The 18345-nt window shown below is 26.8% G+C and overlaps 4 protein-coding genes and 1 non-coding gene across 12 annotated transcripts in view; 2 read left to right on the top strand and 3 right to left on the bottom strand.

Annotated features, from left to right (window-relative positions):
- Window positions 1–58: 58 nt before the first annotated feature.
- LOC122630586 (GDP-Man:Man(3)GlcNAc(2)-PP-Dol alpha-1,2-mannosyltransferase) lies at window positions 59–5462 on the top strand. Of its 5 annotated transcripts, none has more exons than XM_043815229.1 (9): window positions 2428–2532; window positions 2985–3102; window positions 3246–3476; window positions 3557–3789; window positions 3858–4075; window positions 4170–4454; window positions 4524–4783; window positions 4905–5039; window positions 5123–5462. In XM_043815229.1, the coding sequence occupies exons 2-9, from the start codon at window positions 3083–3085 to the stop codon at window positions 5208–5210; spliced, it is 1470 nt and encodes a 489-aa protein (XP_043671164.1). In that variant the 5' UTR covers window positions 2428–2532; window positions 2985–3082; the 3' UTR covers window positions 5211–5462. The 5 variants fall into 5 exon arrangements, with proteins under 5 accessions (XP_043671165.1, XP_043671164.1, XP_043671162.1 ...); XM_043815227.1 differs by having other exon boundaries at window positions 2428–2557; XM_043815230.1 differs by lacking the exons at window positions 2428–2532; window positions 2985–3102 and adding an exon at window positions 59–560.
- LOC122630592 lies at window positions 687–2274 on the bottom strand. Its single transcript, XM_043815245.1, has 2 exons — window positions 1918–2274; window positions 687–1298 (listed from the first exon to the last, which is right to left on the bottom strand). The coding sequence occupies exons 1-2, from the start codon at window positions 2272–2274 to the stop codon at window positions 819–821; spliced, it is 837 nt and encodes a 278-aa protein (XP_043671180.1). The 3' UTR covers window positions 687–818.
- On the bottom strand, window positions 4875–7385 carry LOC122630590 (RNA 3'-terminal phosphate cyclase). 2 transcript variants are annotated; one of them, XM_043815239.1, is made up of 7 exons: window positions 7109–7385; window positions 6917–7034; window positions 6503–6824; window positions 6296–6425; window positions 6085–6224; window positions 5797–5962; window positions 4875–5728 (listed from the first exon to the last, which is right to left on the bottom strand). In XM_043815239.1, exons 1-7 carry the CDS (start codon window positions 7169–7171, stop codon window positions 5516–5518), a joined length of 1152 nt encoding a protein of 383 aa, XP_043671174.1. In that variant the 5' UTR covers window positions 7172–7385; the 3' UTR covers window positions 4875–5515. The 2 variants fall into 2 exon arrangements, with proteins under 2 accessions (XP_043671174.1, XP_043671173.1); XM_043815238.1 differs by having other exon boundaries at window positions 6284–6425; window positions 7109–7380.
- Window positions 7386–9448: 2063 nt separating this feature from the next.
- The window catches only part of LOC122630581 (tubulin polyglutamylase TTLL5), a 38588-nt gene continuing 29691 nt past the window's right edge, over window positions 9449–18345 (bottom strand). For all 3 annotated transcript variants that reach the window (XM_043815212.1, XM_043815213.1, XM_043815215.1), the window contains 11 exons: window positions 14693–14799; window positions 14369–14582; window positions 13840–14096; window positions 13519–13718; window positions 13105–13334; window positions 12823–13018; window positions 12587–12752; window positions 12377–12517; window positions 12079–12229; window positions 11814–11980; window positions 9449–11738 (listed from right to left, as the gene is read on the bottom strand). In XM_043815212.1, the coding sequence (XP_043671147.1) occupies window positions 11519–11738; window positions 11814–11980; window positions 12079–12229; window positions 12377–12517; window positions 12587–12752; window positions 12823–13018; window positions 13105–13334; window positions 13519–13718; window positions 13840–14096; window positions 14369–14582; window positions 14693–14799 (2049 nt within the window). In that variant the 3' untranslated portion in view covers window positions 9449–11518. The remainder of the gene's footprint in view (window positions 11739–11813; window positions 11981–12078; window positions 12230–12376; window positions 12518–12586; window positions 12753–12822; window positions 13019–13104; window positions 13335–13518; window positions 13719–13839; window positions 14097–14368; window positions 14583–14692; window positions 14800–18345) is intronic.
- On the top strand, window positions 15605–15677 carry Trnat-ugu. The gene has a single exon. It is a non-coding gene; the product is annotated as a tRNA-Thr (tRNA).

Here is an 18345-nt window from a genome sequence, read left to right as displayed (position 1 = left end):
TTTTGTCGCTTCTTGTTGCTGTACGTTCTAATGGAGATTAATTTATCGAAAAATTTTTTTGTTTACATCAAAAGATCAACATGACCTGAGAAACATTTGGGTTATGTTTTTAATTTCAAAGCTACATTTGTTGTTCTAGCAAATAGTTGTCCACACGTAAGTCAGTTCGTTACAAGCTGTTAACGATGGTTGAAGAAGACTTGCTCCTTTCCATTGCAGTATTTATTGTTATCAGTGATAAAAAAAGGAAAAAACAAAGTGTAGGTTTGATGAAGTTTAAATCATTAAAAATTCGAAAGCATGCAACTTGTGAATGCAATGAATCATGATGTCAACGGATGGACGATAACCTTCAAAACTTTGAAACGCTTATGAAATACGAACTTAAAGTATCTACTTCAAAATACCAATCATTTTTATAGACTAGTAATATCTCCCGTAAAATAATTGTTAGTTCTATTGAAATTTCTTACCATTCATTGATATACCTTTTTAAAATTTTTTAAATTATTCCTAAAACCTCCAAGGTGATTGTCGACGTGTTGAAAGAACATGCAACGGTAAATAGAGTTAATTTTATTTTCTTTTTATATAAAAAGTAAAAAGTTTATTAAATATATTAATTATTTAAATCTTATAACTGATAACTAATTATATAATGTTACTTCCCAGAGCCGATTGTATAGTATGTTTATTTATATAGTAAACTATTACCATATTACTACAACTATAGAAATAATAGCGTTATAGAACATAAAGTAACTATATATGATTAATTTTGATGAAATCATAAATAACAATGCGTTTAATCCTGAAGATTATGAAGTTGATGATGAATTTTGAAATGGTGATTGATCGTAATTACCCATTGATGCTTCCCATAGAATGTTGCAAATAATATGTTCTACCATATTCTGTGAATGCTCTGTCCGAAGTGCTCTCAATTTATATGCTACATGCTCGCCAAAAACTGTAAATCTATCACGATGTTCTTTATTATAATCCAATTTTGTCACTGTTGAGCAGTCTTCATTGATATCAAATTCTATGTTGTTTTCTTTCCTTACAGCTTTTTTCTTAGGTGGACTTTCAAATTTCTGAGTTTCATCTGATGAATAATTCAATTTTTCTTTTGTAGAGATATTTGAACAATGTTCTTTTTGGATAAAATCCCATGTTTCTGGTTTTATTGTTTGATTTTGTTGATTGCATTCTTTGTTAATATCTTCTGTTTTATGTGAGGTTTCCAAATTATCATTGTTGACTTTTGTGTCGCTCTCACTGGATTCTGAAGAAGTCTGAAATAATTTCAAAAACAGAAAGAAATTAAAAATTTTTATTTCAAAGTTTTTTCATAGATCCAGGAGTTCAAACAAAGGGATTACTGCAAAAAATTTTTAACTGCAGATTATTAAGAACAAATTTCAAAAAATATCTTCAAAATCTTGTCTACTAGATTCAAAGTATTATAAAAATCATTATTTTTATATCTAGCAGAAGTTAAAAAAATAGTTATCATTTATATTGATTTGCATAAGTTTCTTAGATATAGTTCAATTTCTTTTTAGAAATGATATACTTGTTATATACATCAACAGAAACGTTTGATAAATATAAGAAAAATATATATAGAACATTATACCTGGTTCATGGAAACAAAAGATTTTAAGTCGATTAAAAATTTTGCATCAATCAGAAAAAGATTGTATGATTCTTCACAAAAAGTAAAAAATGATTTGAAAAAAATTTACTAAATATTTTATGTCATCCGAAGGTCAAATTCCATAGAAATAAAATTATTGTTGATGAAAACTAGGTTTAAATTAAAATAAATAACAGTCAATATTTTCAAATAGTTAATTAATTTAAATCAAATTATAATTCACAGAATACACATATATTAAATTAAAAACTTACATCCATTTTTTCACTTAGATCTTTGTGACTTCGTTTGCGAATCATGTTTCTATTGCTAAGATAAAGCATGGAATTATAAGCGAACCATTTAGAAATAAATACACCTTCAACTCCTGATTTCTTCATGGAACGTTTTTTTCTTCGTCCCCTGTAGAATTGTGCACTTAAATTTTTCATTTTTCGTTTGACTTGTACTATATCTGTTTTGATAACACTACTGATTTTTTTCCACGCGTCTTTTCTTATATTTTTGCATTTATAATATTTATTCGAAGGGATCCACAAACATTCGTATTTTTTGTACTGATCGATTAATTTAATAATTAACTCATTATCCCATATTATTATTTCGGACATTGTATTTATATGTATATATATAAACTGCGTTAATATCGGCAACAAAGCGTATGAACTGAGAGAACATTTGTTTCTGTTGCCACATGTTCCGTGCGTTTCTTACTTTTCTTTGATCTTTGCCGCTCAAAATGGAACAGATAAGCGGCGACATTTATTGCTGACAATAGAGAAAGTAACTTTCGGTAACAAGCGGCGACTTTTTAAAAATACTTGGAACATCAACAAAAAGTTCTTCGTTATTGTTTCAGCGGAAAAAAGGTTTTAGAGATTCTCGTTTCAAACTGTAAGGCAAAGCTTTTTTTTTTTTTTTTTTTTTAATGCATATAAAGAGAAACAAAGATTTCTTTTCTTTTTTTTTTTTTCTATTTTTCATGTAGAATTTATTGGTTTTGTTTAATAAATAACAATATTATATAATAATTTAAATTCATTTGCGAGAAAGAAGAAACGATAGAAAGTATCTTAAATTTGTTTAAAGCTATGATATTATTATTTAAACGTTATAGTATTTAATAAACTTTACTTATGAACAATTGTTAAGCTCGGTTTTATATGCAAAATTTTTACATGAAACTGGTATATTTAAAAGTATTATTTTTTAAAACAATAACAATTCTTATTTTAGTTTTTAATATAATTTGTATTTAAACAATTTATAATAGTTGCATATATTTTGTTACAATAGAATTATATTAACGATTTATTTATAGGTTAGATTTGAAACGAGATTAAAGATGCCATGTGAAACATTACACGTCAATATCTGAAATACTATATTATATACATTGATCATTGAAAACAAAAGAAGATGAATATTTATTCTTTATTGTAAGCGCATTTCTGATATAAATAATTTATTATATAGTATATCTTTTGTATTAATAAGCATGTGTCGTATGTAGAGCTTGTAACGTTAAACTTAAGAAAACACTTATCCAATAAAATATATTCAATATATTCTTTTGTTTCAGAATGTCTATAATATCAATAGTGAACATGGCATTAATAATAATTGTCTGTAAACTTTTGTTTGCTTTATTTATATTATCAATATTATTAATATATTGGAGAAGAATATATTCAAAAAAACGTACAAATAGGAAACAAAAAGGAATTGTCGTTGCATTTTTCCATCCATACTGTAATGCAGGTGGTGGAGGTGAAAGAGTACTTTGGGCAGCTATCAAAGCTATACAATCTAAGTATGTTAAAAAATTCTGTGATATAATATGTGATAGGTAAATGTACATTTATTTATATATTTTATTTTATTAATCTCTAGATATCCAAATATACATATAGTTGTTTATACCGGAGACTTGGATGCTGATCCTGAACAAATTTTGAATAGATCACAAAAATCATTTAATATAAAAATTCAATCGAATATTCAATTTATATATCTTCATAAACGTAAATGGGTAGAAGCACATATGTATCCTTATTTCACACTTTTGGGTCAAAGTTTAGGATCTATATGGTTGGGTATGGAGGCATTAAATAATTTAGTACCAGGTAAAATTATAATGTAATAAGAAGTTTTTTATTTAAACTTTGTAATATTCTTTTTATTTGTATTTTAGATATTTATATTGATACAATGGGTTATGCTTTTACATATCCACTGTTTAGATATATAGGAGGTTGTAAAATTGGATCATATACACATTATCCTACAATTTCAACAGATATGTTGAGACATGTTTACAGACGTGTAATATCACATACTAATCGTCGTATAATCGCAAGAAATCCATTTTTATCAGCTGCAAAAATTGCTTATTATAGATTATTTGCATTGGTAAATTTTATTATTTTTGGTAATAATTATACATTTATAATTAAATATTTAATATTACATTATTAAAATGATAATATGATAATTATTCATGTAGTTATATGGACTTGCTGGTAGGACAGCAGATATTGTAATGGTAAATTCTTCTTGGACAGAAGAGCATATTAATGCCATTTGGAAATGTCCTTTGCGAACTCATAGAATTTATCCACCAACAGATGTACAACATTTAACATCTCTTCCACTTTTTGATGATACTAAAGAAAACAGTCAAATTCGAATAGTATCTATTGCACAATTTAGGCCAGAAAAAGATCATCCTCTCATGTTGAGAACAATGTATGAATTGAGATCAATAATTAAAGAGGAAGTATGGGATAAGGTAATTAGAATGTTTTTATAAAAATCCAATCAATGATATCTTAACATAAATATTTGATTATTTTCTTAGATACGTTTGGTATTCATTGGATCTTGTAGAAATAGAGACGATGAAGTACGTGTAAAAGATATGCAAGACTTATCTAAACATTTTGCTTTGGATGAAAATGTTGAATTTAAATTGAATATACCCTATTCTGAACTTGTATCAGAACTACAACAAGCATCAATAGGACTGCATGCAATGTGGAATGAACATTTTGGTATCAGTATAGTAGAATGCATGGCTGCTGGATTAATTATGGTAGCTCATGCTTCTGGTGGACCAAGGTGTAGAAATTATTATGTTTGAAAATTTTATATGAAAAAAATTTTTTAAATTTGTTATATGAAAACAAAAGAATTAATTCCTTCGAAATAATTTGTTTTAACTAAAAATGTAATATTTCAGAGCAGACATAATAGAAACACAGCCAGGTAGTCAAACTGGTTTTTTAGCAGAAGAAGCAGAAGAATATGCGAAAATTATAGCACATATTATAAATATGTATCCTGAAGATAAAAAGACTATCAGATTAGCTGCAAGGTATCATAACACAAATTTAAAACACACTTTTTCGTAAATTGTTATATTGGATTTTGTATTTAATTTTAATGTCATTTTTTCAGAGCATCTGTTAATCGATTTTCTAGTGAATTATTTGAAAATGAAATTTTACGAGCTATGGAACCATTTTTTAGACAAAAAGAGGAATAATATTAACGATTTACATTTTTTGTATAATAGAAATATTATCCATCAAAGATACTAATATTTAAGTACTGGCAATTAATTTTGCAAAATTTCATTTATAAGATAAATTGACAATGTGTATAATACTTGATCTATATGAATATTCAAGTAAAAATTATTTAAATAGACTAAAAAAACCTAGTCTAAAATATTGCAATCTATATGTAAAGATAATTTAATTCTTATAAGAATAAACAAAATCTAATTAACTATAAATTTATTTTAAATATTTAACACGAATTACTGTCGTATCTAATATATTTTTAATGTTATTCTGCAAAATTATTGATTAATCCACATCCTTCACATTCTAAAATATAGGAAGTTGAATTTTCTACATCTTCATTTTCTAATAAATTAAAACGAAGTCCACGATTAGCTAACATTATTTCTGCAACTTTCATGGCAGTCTCAGTATGAAGAGTAAGCTTTCCTACTTTAACCCTTGAAATTCCTTTAGCCAATGCCATGAAAATTATTATCTAAACAAAGAAAGATTAACAATAATAAGAATAATAGATCTCTCATGAAACTATAATAAATAACTTACTTGATCTTGATTATTATTATCTACGCATGCTCCGTTTAGTAATGGTTCTAAAATATTATTAGCTGCAACTACACCTGGACTTTTCATGCCAGGAGTTCCTATTGAAGATGGCATGTTCAAACCAGAACCACCAAATATACAGCCTGTTGTTGTTGAGCAAACTATACTGTTTTAATGTAATAAATATAATTTATCAATACTTCCAAATTAAAATTCAATATTTTTTTACTATGAAAAAAAAATACGGAAACTATTTGAATATCAAGTTATCTTTTTATTAAAACTCACTTAATACCAGATCCATTTTCGACCGTTACTCGTTTGTCTTCTTTATAAGATTTAATATCGATAAGAGGAACTTGAATATTATTTTTTATTAGTTCATTAGTTAAGGAAGTTTTAGCATCAATAGCCATTTTATATGCTTCCTATAACATGAAATAGATATTAATTATAATTAACATACTTATAATTGATTTTAACATACATTTATATTTATATATCCGGCAACAAAAGCCCAGCCTGATATGTCACAAGGTATGCCAAGATCAGTTATGTCAACTGCATTCAAGTTTCTTATTGGTGTTATACGTAAATGCACTATACCTCTTCCTTTTGGATAATAACCCCTTTAATCATAATTAATTTGAAACTATGCACATGTGAAATTTTATATAAAAAAAAATGAATAAAAACTAATGCATACCTTTTCAAAACAACAAAATCAAAATCTGCTCCAAATTTATTCAATGTGGGTCTAACTACTTCTGTAAGATATTCTATATGAGGTCCCAAAGGAACATTTGTGCCTCCTTTAAGAATTAATAGAATATCAGATTTTTGTGGTAGGAACAAAGCACATGGTAATGCAACTTGTGCCAATAAAGATATACAGCCAGCTGACTGTATCTCAGCTTTAAATTCAGTTGCATGTTTATGTAATGATTTTGGATAGAATTTTAAATGTGTAGATCCTACATAGGCTCCAGAAACTTCTGCATTACACATTTCTTTCACTAATTCCACTCCTGTTAAATTCATAAAGTAAAAATATTATCAAGTAAATACATAAAAGCTTTAAATATCTTTCTTCTTATAATAGTAAAAAATGTAAATGTACCTTTTAAATGTTGAGCTGCTAATCCAGGTTTAGTTCGGCCTGCTCTTATATTATTAATTTCTATAGGTATTCCATAAAGTGCACTTAAAGATAGAGCTATTCTCAAAATTTGTCCACCCTATATATAATATATTTATGATGATATACATTCCTTTTAATACATAAGAATTTATAAAGTAAATACAAACTTACCCCTTCACCTAAACTTCCATCAATCTTGACTACTGATGACATTTTAGAAACAGAGTTAAACATGCATTTATTAAAAAATAAAGGATAATTGAAATACCATATTCTGAAGGTGCCGGTTGAATGCGTACTTTCGGCACACTAAATATTAACTCAGTCGAGCGAATTTCTGTCGAAGAAAATAGACGATCGATAAAAAGGGAAATTTATCTATCTATAACCTGCTATAGAGTCAATTATTCCTTTTCTAAATATTGTCTGAAATTGCTATCTTAATGGTAACCTTCAAATTTTCGGCAATGCTTATGTTATATATATATACAAAAATCATATAAAACACAATCACGTAATGTCCTGACGTGCAAGATAAAGTTGAAGATGTTATTCACATTACTTACTTTATTTAAAGATTACAATTCTATTTATTTATTTATTTAAAGTATTCAAGATTGGAGACATAAAAGGAAACATGTATATCTTTTTTTAAAATAATATATTTATTATTGTGACAAGAATTTATATTTTTATGCGTGTACATACACATATACTAATATATATAGAATATTCACGAACTTAACTAAAGCGTCAAGTAATATTAAAAAAATACATATTACATTATATTTTTAATTATATTCAATTAAAGTAAATGCATGAGCTTTAACACAAGTTAAAAATATATAGGAAAAAACAATGATATTCGTAATGCGCATGCGTATTCTAGTACTGCCATCTTTCAAATAAATTTCGCGCTATCATTGACTTCTCGAAATTATATTATTTTGCTTCCTTTTTTTTGTTTAAAATGTAATCTAATGATATAAGGAGTATTACACTATTAATATTCAGGTAATAATAACATATAACATTTCACATTTTATTTATTGAGATTTCTTTCTATTTGAATGACAATTTAATAATGCGAAAATATGATTTAACACGAAATATTATTCAATGCATCCCACATTTTAAGATCGAAGAAAATTTCTAGAAAAATCTCAGTTTCATAACAACTAAAAAAGTCCTTATTCATATCGAAGATATTATTTTCGATGTTCTTTTTCATATCACATACTAACTATATCAAGATAATTATTATGTATTTTAATAGAGTTTGTCATGAATCTGAGCATATGCTATGTTACTTGATTGGTAATAATAGTAAAATAATTTATGCAACTATATTTATTATAATATATTATATTAAAGCATATATTATTATTATTATTGTTGTTGTTGTTGTTATTATTATTATTAATATTAATATTAATATTATTATTATTATATGCTTTATCAGTAAGTAAATGCAATAAGCTGACTAGTAAATCTTAGAGATCACAGGTAGAAAGGGAGTGTTGCATTTGCAGCACATATATACATTTTTAGATTAAATAATTGTATATGGTTTTGCTATTGCTTTTCTTTTTTTTTCCCAAATCATATGCATTATAATATAATTGAAAATTTGTTTTATTCATAAAATTGACTAAATGAACATGTAAAATTTTAATAGGTGATTGACTTATTGCATATATTTAATAAAAGAAATTACAATGAACATATTAATATAATGAAAAATAAAATAACATAATGTGTATAAAAGATAATCAATGTAACTTCAATTATTATAAGAATACAATGAAATTATAATTATAAATTCAGGTGTGACAATTTAACAAAAATTATTTTGGAACACTCAGGTGTATATCTTACTAAGCATAGAGTAACATTTAATAAATTAAGTACAAAGATATTAGTTTTATTATAAACTATCAGTAAGAATAAAATTGAAAAGATCGCTATAGTTTATTAATTAATAGTAAACTTCATTGAAGATATATATTTACTAAGCCTGTATAATTTTAACAGGAAAGGCAGTTTAAACTCCAAACTTTGGAGTAGATATTTTATCATTTTGTTTATAACTGTCAAAATACTTATTCCATAAAGTATAGTAACCGGTTAAACAATATAACTTTGCGAATAAAAGGTTCTATATAGATAAAGTGAACAGCATAATTTTGTGCATTACACATATGGTAAATAAAACTTATTCTTATAAAATAATATACTATAATATACCACATTTTTTTTTTTTTTTAATACAAATTTGAAAAACTGATCTTACAATTTTATTTTATAAGTTGAAGACAACATACAAACGATATGTATGTATATCCTTTATAAAATGTATTATATTGCTATTGATAAAAATGTGGATATATCAGAGTTAATGAGTAAAATTTTAATACTAAATTGTTAAATATTAATTTTTTAAATGTTGATACCCTCACATTTAGATAGATGTAAATGTTTTAATAATTAGGTAATTTTTCACTGTGCAAGCAAGATAAATATGCATTAAATGGAATTAGTATTTTCTTAAACTTTATAATTCTTTCTTTGTTTCTTTCTTTTTTTTTTATATAAAGCAAATACTTCCATATCTTTACTTTACCTGCAATTATAACTGCGTTGATTGCAATCAAAGGTATTGAATAATTGATATTTTTTATAAGTATCTACTGAATTATCTTATTCGTTGTAAAATAAAGTTATAATACCGTATTATATATATGAAAAATATTAGGCTTATAAGGTTAACTATTTATGCCATTTCTATATTTTTCTTTTTCTTCGTAATAATGATTTAGTTCTTTTTTTTTGTATTAGGCAGCAACAGTACACATGATGTTTACATCTTATAAAGAATGATGCTACATTTTTATTCTAAATTATATTAATTTGAATGTTTTTCAATATCATTATGTACTGTGCATAGTAACCAAATTATTTAAATTATGCTACGGGTGCCATATTTGTTTATGATACATAAAATGTACCTATATCACAGTAAGCAAATTCAAATGTTTGTCTTTATGAATAACGTTTAGCACATCGTCTATATCTTAATAATATCAAGTAAATAGAATATATTTAGCAAGCATTGGGTGAAAAAATATTTCATCTGGAAGAAAAAGCAGTAAATTCTCAAAATATCGACGGAATTACGTGGATGGAAATATTGCTCTACATATAATAAGCCGAACTATATCATCATTGTAATCCATTTTGATTAATGGCTGTACAGTTTATCTTTTAATACATAAATTTTGTTCGTAGCATTGAAAAAAGCAGTATATAAATGTAAAGTATCTAGCTTTATCTTATGCAAATTGATATCTTATTATTACAAATATTATAGCCTTGCTCATGCATGAAGACATTCAATTTTTTTTTATACATAACACATTCTCTCATACACATACATTGCACATTAATATTTTTAGGGGAGGAAAAAAAAAGAGAGAGAAAAAAAAAGAAAACAAATTATGTTCAACTAATTCTTGATAATAGTTTGCATCATGTAGCTTTTACAATATATTATTCTTTGCTTCACGATATGTTAAAATATTTACTATGATGTTTAACTATAGTTATTTCTAAACGTAATAAATAAATAAATAAATGTTGCCGTGTACTATAGAATTAGTCTTCTTTGATAATAATAAACATTCCTTTTACTGTGACTAGATGCAGAAACATGGATGTCAACAAATATTATTTTTAAAATCAATTATAGAAACATATAGTAAGCATAGGAACATTTTGAATATGAATGTAAATATACTTTATCAATCATAAGTAGTGTAAATTATTGTTATATCATTATTAAGACAAGTTTTTATATTCACGAAAGTAAATAAATTAGTCATATATTATTATAATTATATAGCGATTACAATATAAATTATTGATAATATGTCTATTATTTGTGCTAAGAAAGTAAGTAGTAATTTTTTTGTAATATCAATGAAAGAAAATTAACTATTTCATGATGCTTTACCATAATTGATTGATAAAGTTTGATATAATTTAATGAAAGTAGATCTGCTTTAGAGATTTAATCGGTGATTTAATGAAAGCAATATATTATTTTCATACAAATTATCGCGTATTCTTTTTTTAAAATTTTTTATATATCTTTGGCCGTTTGTATAATTGTATCTAATTGCGTTTCTTCATTGTGCTTCTTCATATTTCATTGTATGATTAATGTCAATTAATAAATATATCTTTCAAGACTAGCTTGGATAATGCTGCTTAAATTTTGTCCAAAATTTTAAATGTTTGGACAGTCAATAAAATGACTAAATTTCGAGCAAGATTGTTTAAAATCTCAGTTAGACTTATGCTATTGATAAACTTCTCTATTTCGTAGAACTGTTAAAGCGCTTTTTAAGCGTATCCAAAATATTCATTTTCGTAATTACATTCTTCACGCTAGTAAAAGAGAGACAATGATCACTCATCCTAATGAATGATTGTCCACTTAAACCAGAATATTCAGTAATCTTAATGTTAATTAATGTTAATAATAAAGAACTGGTAATTTATAAATAAAATTATTATACTCTATGTTCTTGGAGCTTTTGTAGTTCTTGTAGAGGATTGTGTGCATTTACATTGTTCGGTTGTAGCGGCATTCGAATACACTCGGGAAGTTATATGTGGTAATGAACATAAAAGATTAGGTCCACGCAAACTTCCAGCAAAACCACTTCTACCCAAAAAACTATGCGCACACTTGTACAATTGGGTTTGTAAAATTAATACGTCATCGAGGTCTTCTTCACTGCATTACAAATATAAAAATTGTATGATAAAATTTTAATATTGATCAATTTTTTTAATATAAATAAATAATTACCCTGCTGCAGCTAGGAACTTTTGGAAAAGTCTATTGGGAACGGTACATGGACGATCAACTGTATCTGCATAAAGTTCTGTTTCTCTATTATACAAGTGTAAGAAATCTGATAATTGCTTAGCAGTTATAGCTGCACGATCTTTGTCACTCAACTTACTGCTTGGTAACTATTAATACAAAAATGATATTTTTAATACTTGTATTATTATTATTTACATTATAAAAATTATATTCTATAATTTATAAAATAAAAATTTCTACTTACTGTAAATAAAAACGGAGTTCTTAAATTAGACGAGGATTGTTGAAGAAATTTCATAACAAGATCACAGCATGCTGGATCTGCATTTGATTGTGATATTTTGCGGAGTATGTGTCCTAAATATAAACCAAAAGCTTTCCTTGCTTCACCAGGACTAAAAAATATACAATGTATAAAGTAAATAATTATTAAAATAAGTAAATAATTAATAAATAGTAAAAATAATTAACAGAAAATTATTTTCATTTGTAAGATAATTTAACGTTTTTCGTATACCTTTATTATAAATTATTATACAAACCTTAATGTATTTCCTTCTTGCATTGATTTCATAACTAAATTTTTATATTTATGAGTATCTACATCCATATTTTCCTTACTATCGCCGCGATCCAAACTTTGCTTATGACCCTTTACTAGAGCTCTTTCATACCTTTCATATCTAAAAAAAAATGTTGGATTTTATTTAAACGACATTCAAATATTTAATAATATATAACTGAAAATTTACCTAGACAATCTGTCTAATGTAACTTCTGGAATAACAAAACCAGTATTTCGATTAGCTGCAGGAAACAATTGTTCATGTAACATTAAATTGTGGTTTGTGGTAACTGATTGTGGAATTCTCCCAGGTCCTAATGGATCAGAAACTATTGGTATACCAGTTGATGTATCTGTAAATAGACAATAAATTTGTATAATTTTACTTAACTATTCATTTATATATATATATAATAAAAATACCTAAATATTGTGAATATATTTCCCATGACTTTGGACTAGGAAATATGCGAACAAATCCTCCTCTTCTTTCAAACTGTGCTTTCGCGGATGCTACTATTCGTTGTTGTTCAGAACTTAATCCTCCTTTTATTATATTACTCTTCCCAACACTCTTTTTTTTATGAGCTAATGTTTCCGCGGATTGCACTCTTCGATACTGCATAAAATTAAAAAAAATAAATGCACACTTAGTAAAGAAAATAATAAAAGCTTTTTTTACTACGTTTTATTTTGTACACTTACACCAGCCATTCTTTTAGTGGGATTAGCCAAAGAACGATTTAGGTGCATACTTTGAGGCCGTAACATTGGATCAACAGCAGGAATACCAACAAGAGTAAGTAAATCAGCTATTAATGCTGATTTTAATCTGACATCCAGTGGAGAATCACATCCCAATGATGGTGTCAGATTTACTTCCAGTAGCCAAGGTTTCAAAGTATCATCAATCAGGATGTCAAAACCAAACAATTCTATGATGCAAAAAGGATTTCAATCATGGATTTTGGATATATAAGCTATTTATATATCAAGCAAAAATACTAGATTATTAAAGACAACTATGAAGTATATATATTTCGTGCAAAGTTGGAAATATCATAGGGATATAAAAATATTGTAATGATACAATTATATATAAATTGTAATTATTATTACCAAAACATGTTTCTGGATGTTTCACGAATTGTTTAACACCGCTAACAATTCCGGAAGCAGTAGCTAAAATTGATTTAATTATAATATCTTCGATACGTTGCATTAGTTGTTCAGTATCTTGACCAATAGAACGCAAATGTCTTAATAATGCAGATAATGTCCATTTATGACCTACATCTTCTGCATCTGGATCTTCACTTCTATATTTAAAAAAAAAGAAATACATAGTTTATGAAACGAGCGTTAATTAAGACGTTGAATTTTATGCACATATATGTCAAACATAATGTAAACTGGAGGGTAGAGAAGAATGTAACTTACTTAACATAATCTACATGGAATTTATTGATGCTGTAGTTACATAAGTGCATACAAGGATTCCAAACGTATTGATTACCACCATCATATTTAACAGTTGCAAACCTCACTAATCCTTCTTCATATAGATATATCAATAATGGGTCATAATTTGTTACAGCAACATAGAGACGTAAATCGCATTTGTGCCCATCCACTAACAATGGATTATTTATATATTGTGCAACTATCACAGATTCATCTGTAAGGATTTTCTCAGGCTGCAATATAAATATTAAAGAATTATGAATGATTATTGATAACAAATTGTAAAGCATGTGTATATACATATACATATACATACACACACACATATATATATATGTATATACATACATATACATACACACACACACACACACATATATATATATTATAATAAAAAAGGAATAACAGTTTAGTCACCCAAAATCGAAGATAAACAATAGCTATACAGAAACTCCTATTTCTTATATCTCTACGTAAAATCATACCTAAAAATTATTATGCTCACACTATTAACAATATAAATTCCGCGTCCACGAGAACTGGCTTTTGGTTTAACGATCCAAGGTCCTCGGTACCTAAAATGCGCGGTAAGTAATTCTCTTGATTCACTGGGTAAAAGGAAGGTTTGTGGAATAAAATCCAAATTTCGCAAGCCTTTACTTCTTTGCATTGCCTCAATGTTCTTATACAATCGATCTTTCCGTGTGATTTCGTAGGATCTGCAAATATATCAATTTATTCATAAATTTGTTCTGCATAAATTATATAAATAATTTTAATTTATTATCTAATTTAATTTATAATTTAATTTATATATATTAATATTTACCTTGGAAAGTGATTAACTTTTTGATAAGATTGCAAGTTACGTAGAATATCCGGCTTTGGATGATTTCCCATCCACAATATATTAAAATCTGTTTCATTCATGGGTACCTGAAAAATAAAAATATATCCTATATTATTTAAAAGGTATCTCAAATTTTTATTAATCGTCACACACACACATAATAGAATTAAATATCGAAAGTAAATAACGACAAAAAAATTGATCGTACATAAGTTGAAGAAAATATGGAAGTATTTTCTATCGCGTAAGTCTTTAATATTCGTCTTGCATTCAAATATATTGGCGTCTTAGTCGACCTTGCGGTTAGTTTTCGTAGGAATAACGTGTTCACGCTGACGGATTGCTAATAACTCTGAATAATTAAAACTTTTATGGTGTAAGTGTTAAATGATATTATATACAATGATTCTATTTAATTAAAAGAAATTAAATATTAGACCTAGATAGTAAATTGTAAGATCGAATAATATAATAAGGATTAATTAATTTTATTATTTTATATTTGTTATCATATATTTTTATTATATATATTAATTATATGTAGTAATATATATATATGTATATATATAATTAAAATGTACATATATTATTTCTTAACAATAACAAATAAGAAATATTTATTATTTTTTAAATAAACATTATGAAATAAATCTTAAAGAACAAATAGCTTTTATATATATTTGCTATTTTTACATTTACGTTTGAAATTATAAACTATTAATTATAGTGATATTCGTATTCATATCAAATTCTATATAAAATTATGTTGTACATCATATATTTTTAAATAAACAATGTTAGTTGATCATTATAATACATAAAATAATAAAATGTCTTATATTTATATATGAAGTATGTTGAAGAAAGAATGTAAGGAAGGTACTAACACAAGCCTCCATAGCTCAGGGGTTAGAGCACTGGTCTTGTAAACCAGGGGTCGAGAGTTCAAATCTCTCTGGGGGCAATTTTTCTATTCCCAAAATTTGGGAAGTGACTCTGTATGCGTACAATGTCACTAATTTTTTTTTTTAATATTTATATTTAAAAAATTATTTTAACTAATATGTACGTATAACTAAAAATAATTAAAATAAAAATATTTTGATAAAGATATATTAAATTCTGACGAAAATTCTTTTTATATACTCTGAGAAGAGATACGAAATCTTAATAAATAATTTTTTTTGTAATAACATTTATTCACACGAGAGATATTTATAATTTAAAAAAAAAGAATAAGAGGAAAAAGATCTTTTATTTGTAAATATTATATCAAATCATCTAGAATCACTAGTTTTTCGATAATAGTTACATGTACTGTTTCATCGAACGGCACAGAATATAATTTTAAATTATAATTCTATAATCGAACGTACAAATTACACGTAAATCTAGTTAACTGTTATTAAGGCACATCGTGCATTTATATAAGATAACTTGAATCTTATATGAGATAAATAATAATATGATGTAAAAATCATTCAAGTGATTTAGATTACGTACATAATAAATCATATCAAATTGATATAAATCAAAATGAAACCTATTTTAATTTGATACTTATTCTTTTTCTTCTTCTTCTTCTTCATATAATAAAAAATTTCTGATTCGTATTTTCTGATTTTTAAATTACTATTGTAAAGTTGTATAATACATTATGTATATACGAAAAAACGATTAACACGATTTAATCGATAATTTAGTACTTACAATTTAATAATTCCGATTAAAACAAATATTTTAACTTATAAAGAATTTTAAGTTACGTATTAAAAACGATAATGCAATATATCCTTATATATAAGGAAATTATATTTAGGAATAAGAATAATGCAATGATAATGAAGTCACGTATCCTCGTATACTATCGAAATTTTGAAATTTGCGAAATGGAAAAAAAAATGAAAAAATGGAATAAGTCGAATAGAAGAGATATAAAAATTAGAAAAATAAATAAATAAATAAATAAACAGATAAATAAATACATAAATAAATAAATAAGTAAATGATAAAAAAAAGAGATAATAAGAAGAAAAAAAGAACAGAACCGCGTAGAAGAACATAAGTAATTTCTCGTGATACGAAAGACTACGTGACTGTCGACACGCCGAGCCCATTGACTTTTCATTTAACGATACAGGACCTTCGTTCCATGGCAGTATAATCGATTTGCGTCACGGGGACGCATAATTGAATCAGAAAAAAGAATCTTTTTATAAGCAATGGAGGTTCTATAAATTTTTAATAATTCCCATTGTTCTTATTGAATTTATCGAAAATACGATAATAAAGTTTACACAATTCTACGTACATACAAATACACGCATATATGCTCGCGTGCGCGCGTGTGTGTATCATGTACTTCCCTATAGATAAATAAAACTAATATAGAATATAAAATACGAAAGATTCGTTCTCTGTCATTGTTTTCAAAATTTTAACATTTCCACGGCATTCAATTCATGTCGTTCCGACGACATAAAAATTTGTTCGTTAACGTTTAGGTGGAATTTGTCCTTAAGTAAAACCACGCGGAACTAATTAATTCGCCTAGACACGAGGTAGGCGATGAAACGTCAAGGTAGAGAGAGGGAGGGGGGAGAGATATAGAGAGAGGAGAGAGAGAGAGAAAGGGAGAGAAACGCGAATAGAGAGGGAAGGAGGGAGGGAGTGAGAGAGAGAGAGAGGGCAGAGTGTGAAAGAGAGAGGTACGGAGAGGGAGACAGAGACAGAGACAGAGAGAGGGAAAGAGAGTATATAAAAATATTCTTGGTTCACAGATACGCAGATCATAAAAGGGAGACGAGGTTTATCAAAGCCATTGACCAAGGACTTGTTTGGGTCTGAAGGACTTTCTCAAGATTGATCAACCTAATATATTTTTATATACACACGCACACGCATACATATACATATGTATACACATATATATATATCGGAAGAAGTGTCGCCTCGGGCGTTGAAGGAATACGGAAATTAAAGTGGAAACGGTCCGAACATTAACAATGATCAGGGACAATGCCATATTATTTCATGCGATCGTGAGCCTTTTTTCTAGGGATATTATAAATAGGGATATATAATAACAATCGTCTATTTCATTTCATTATTATTGACTTAAGTATCTTCCTTTTTTTACGATCGATTCAATACAATTTTCTTTTTTTTTCTGACTGACAAACAAGTATTTATATATACATATGTAGTTATGTTGTCTGTATGTATGTATGTATGTGTGTGTGTGTGAGAGAGAGAGAGAGGGAGGGAGAAAGGGAGAAGAATCGGAAGGGTAGAGAAACAAAACAAATCATTATGTTTTTACTTCGATAAAATCGACCAATCTAAAATTCTATCAACGAGAAGGGGAAGTTTAACCGCGTAGAAGGATGATGCTAGGAAGTTTGCACCGAAGAGAGAAATGAAGGAAAGACGAAGAAAAGACGAAGAAAAGACGAAGGAGAGACGAAGGAGACGACGAAAAGACGACGAAGACGACGACGAAGACGACAACGAAGACGACAACATTCATGCTCTTGCTCGTTTTACGAACGTGAGTCACATATTACATTACTGATCAAGGATAACGAGCAGGATTGTTAAAAAGAGAGAGAGAGAGAGAGAGAGAGAGAGAG

This window comes from Vespula pensylvanica, chromosome 7, assembly GCF_014466175.1.
Source record: "Vespula pensylvanica isolate Volc-1 chromosome 7, ASM1446617v1, whole genome shotgun sequence".
In the NCBI taxonomy this organism is placed as follows: Eukaryota; Metazoa; Arthropoda; class Insecta; order Hymenoptera; family Vespidae; genus Vespula; species Vespula pensylvanica.
This window is presented reverse-complemented; position numbering and strand designations above follow the sequence as displayed.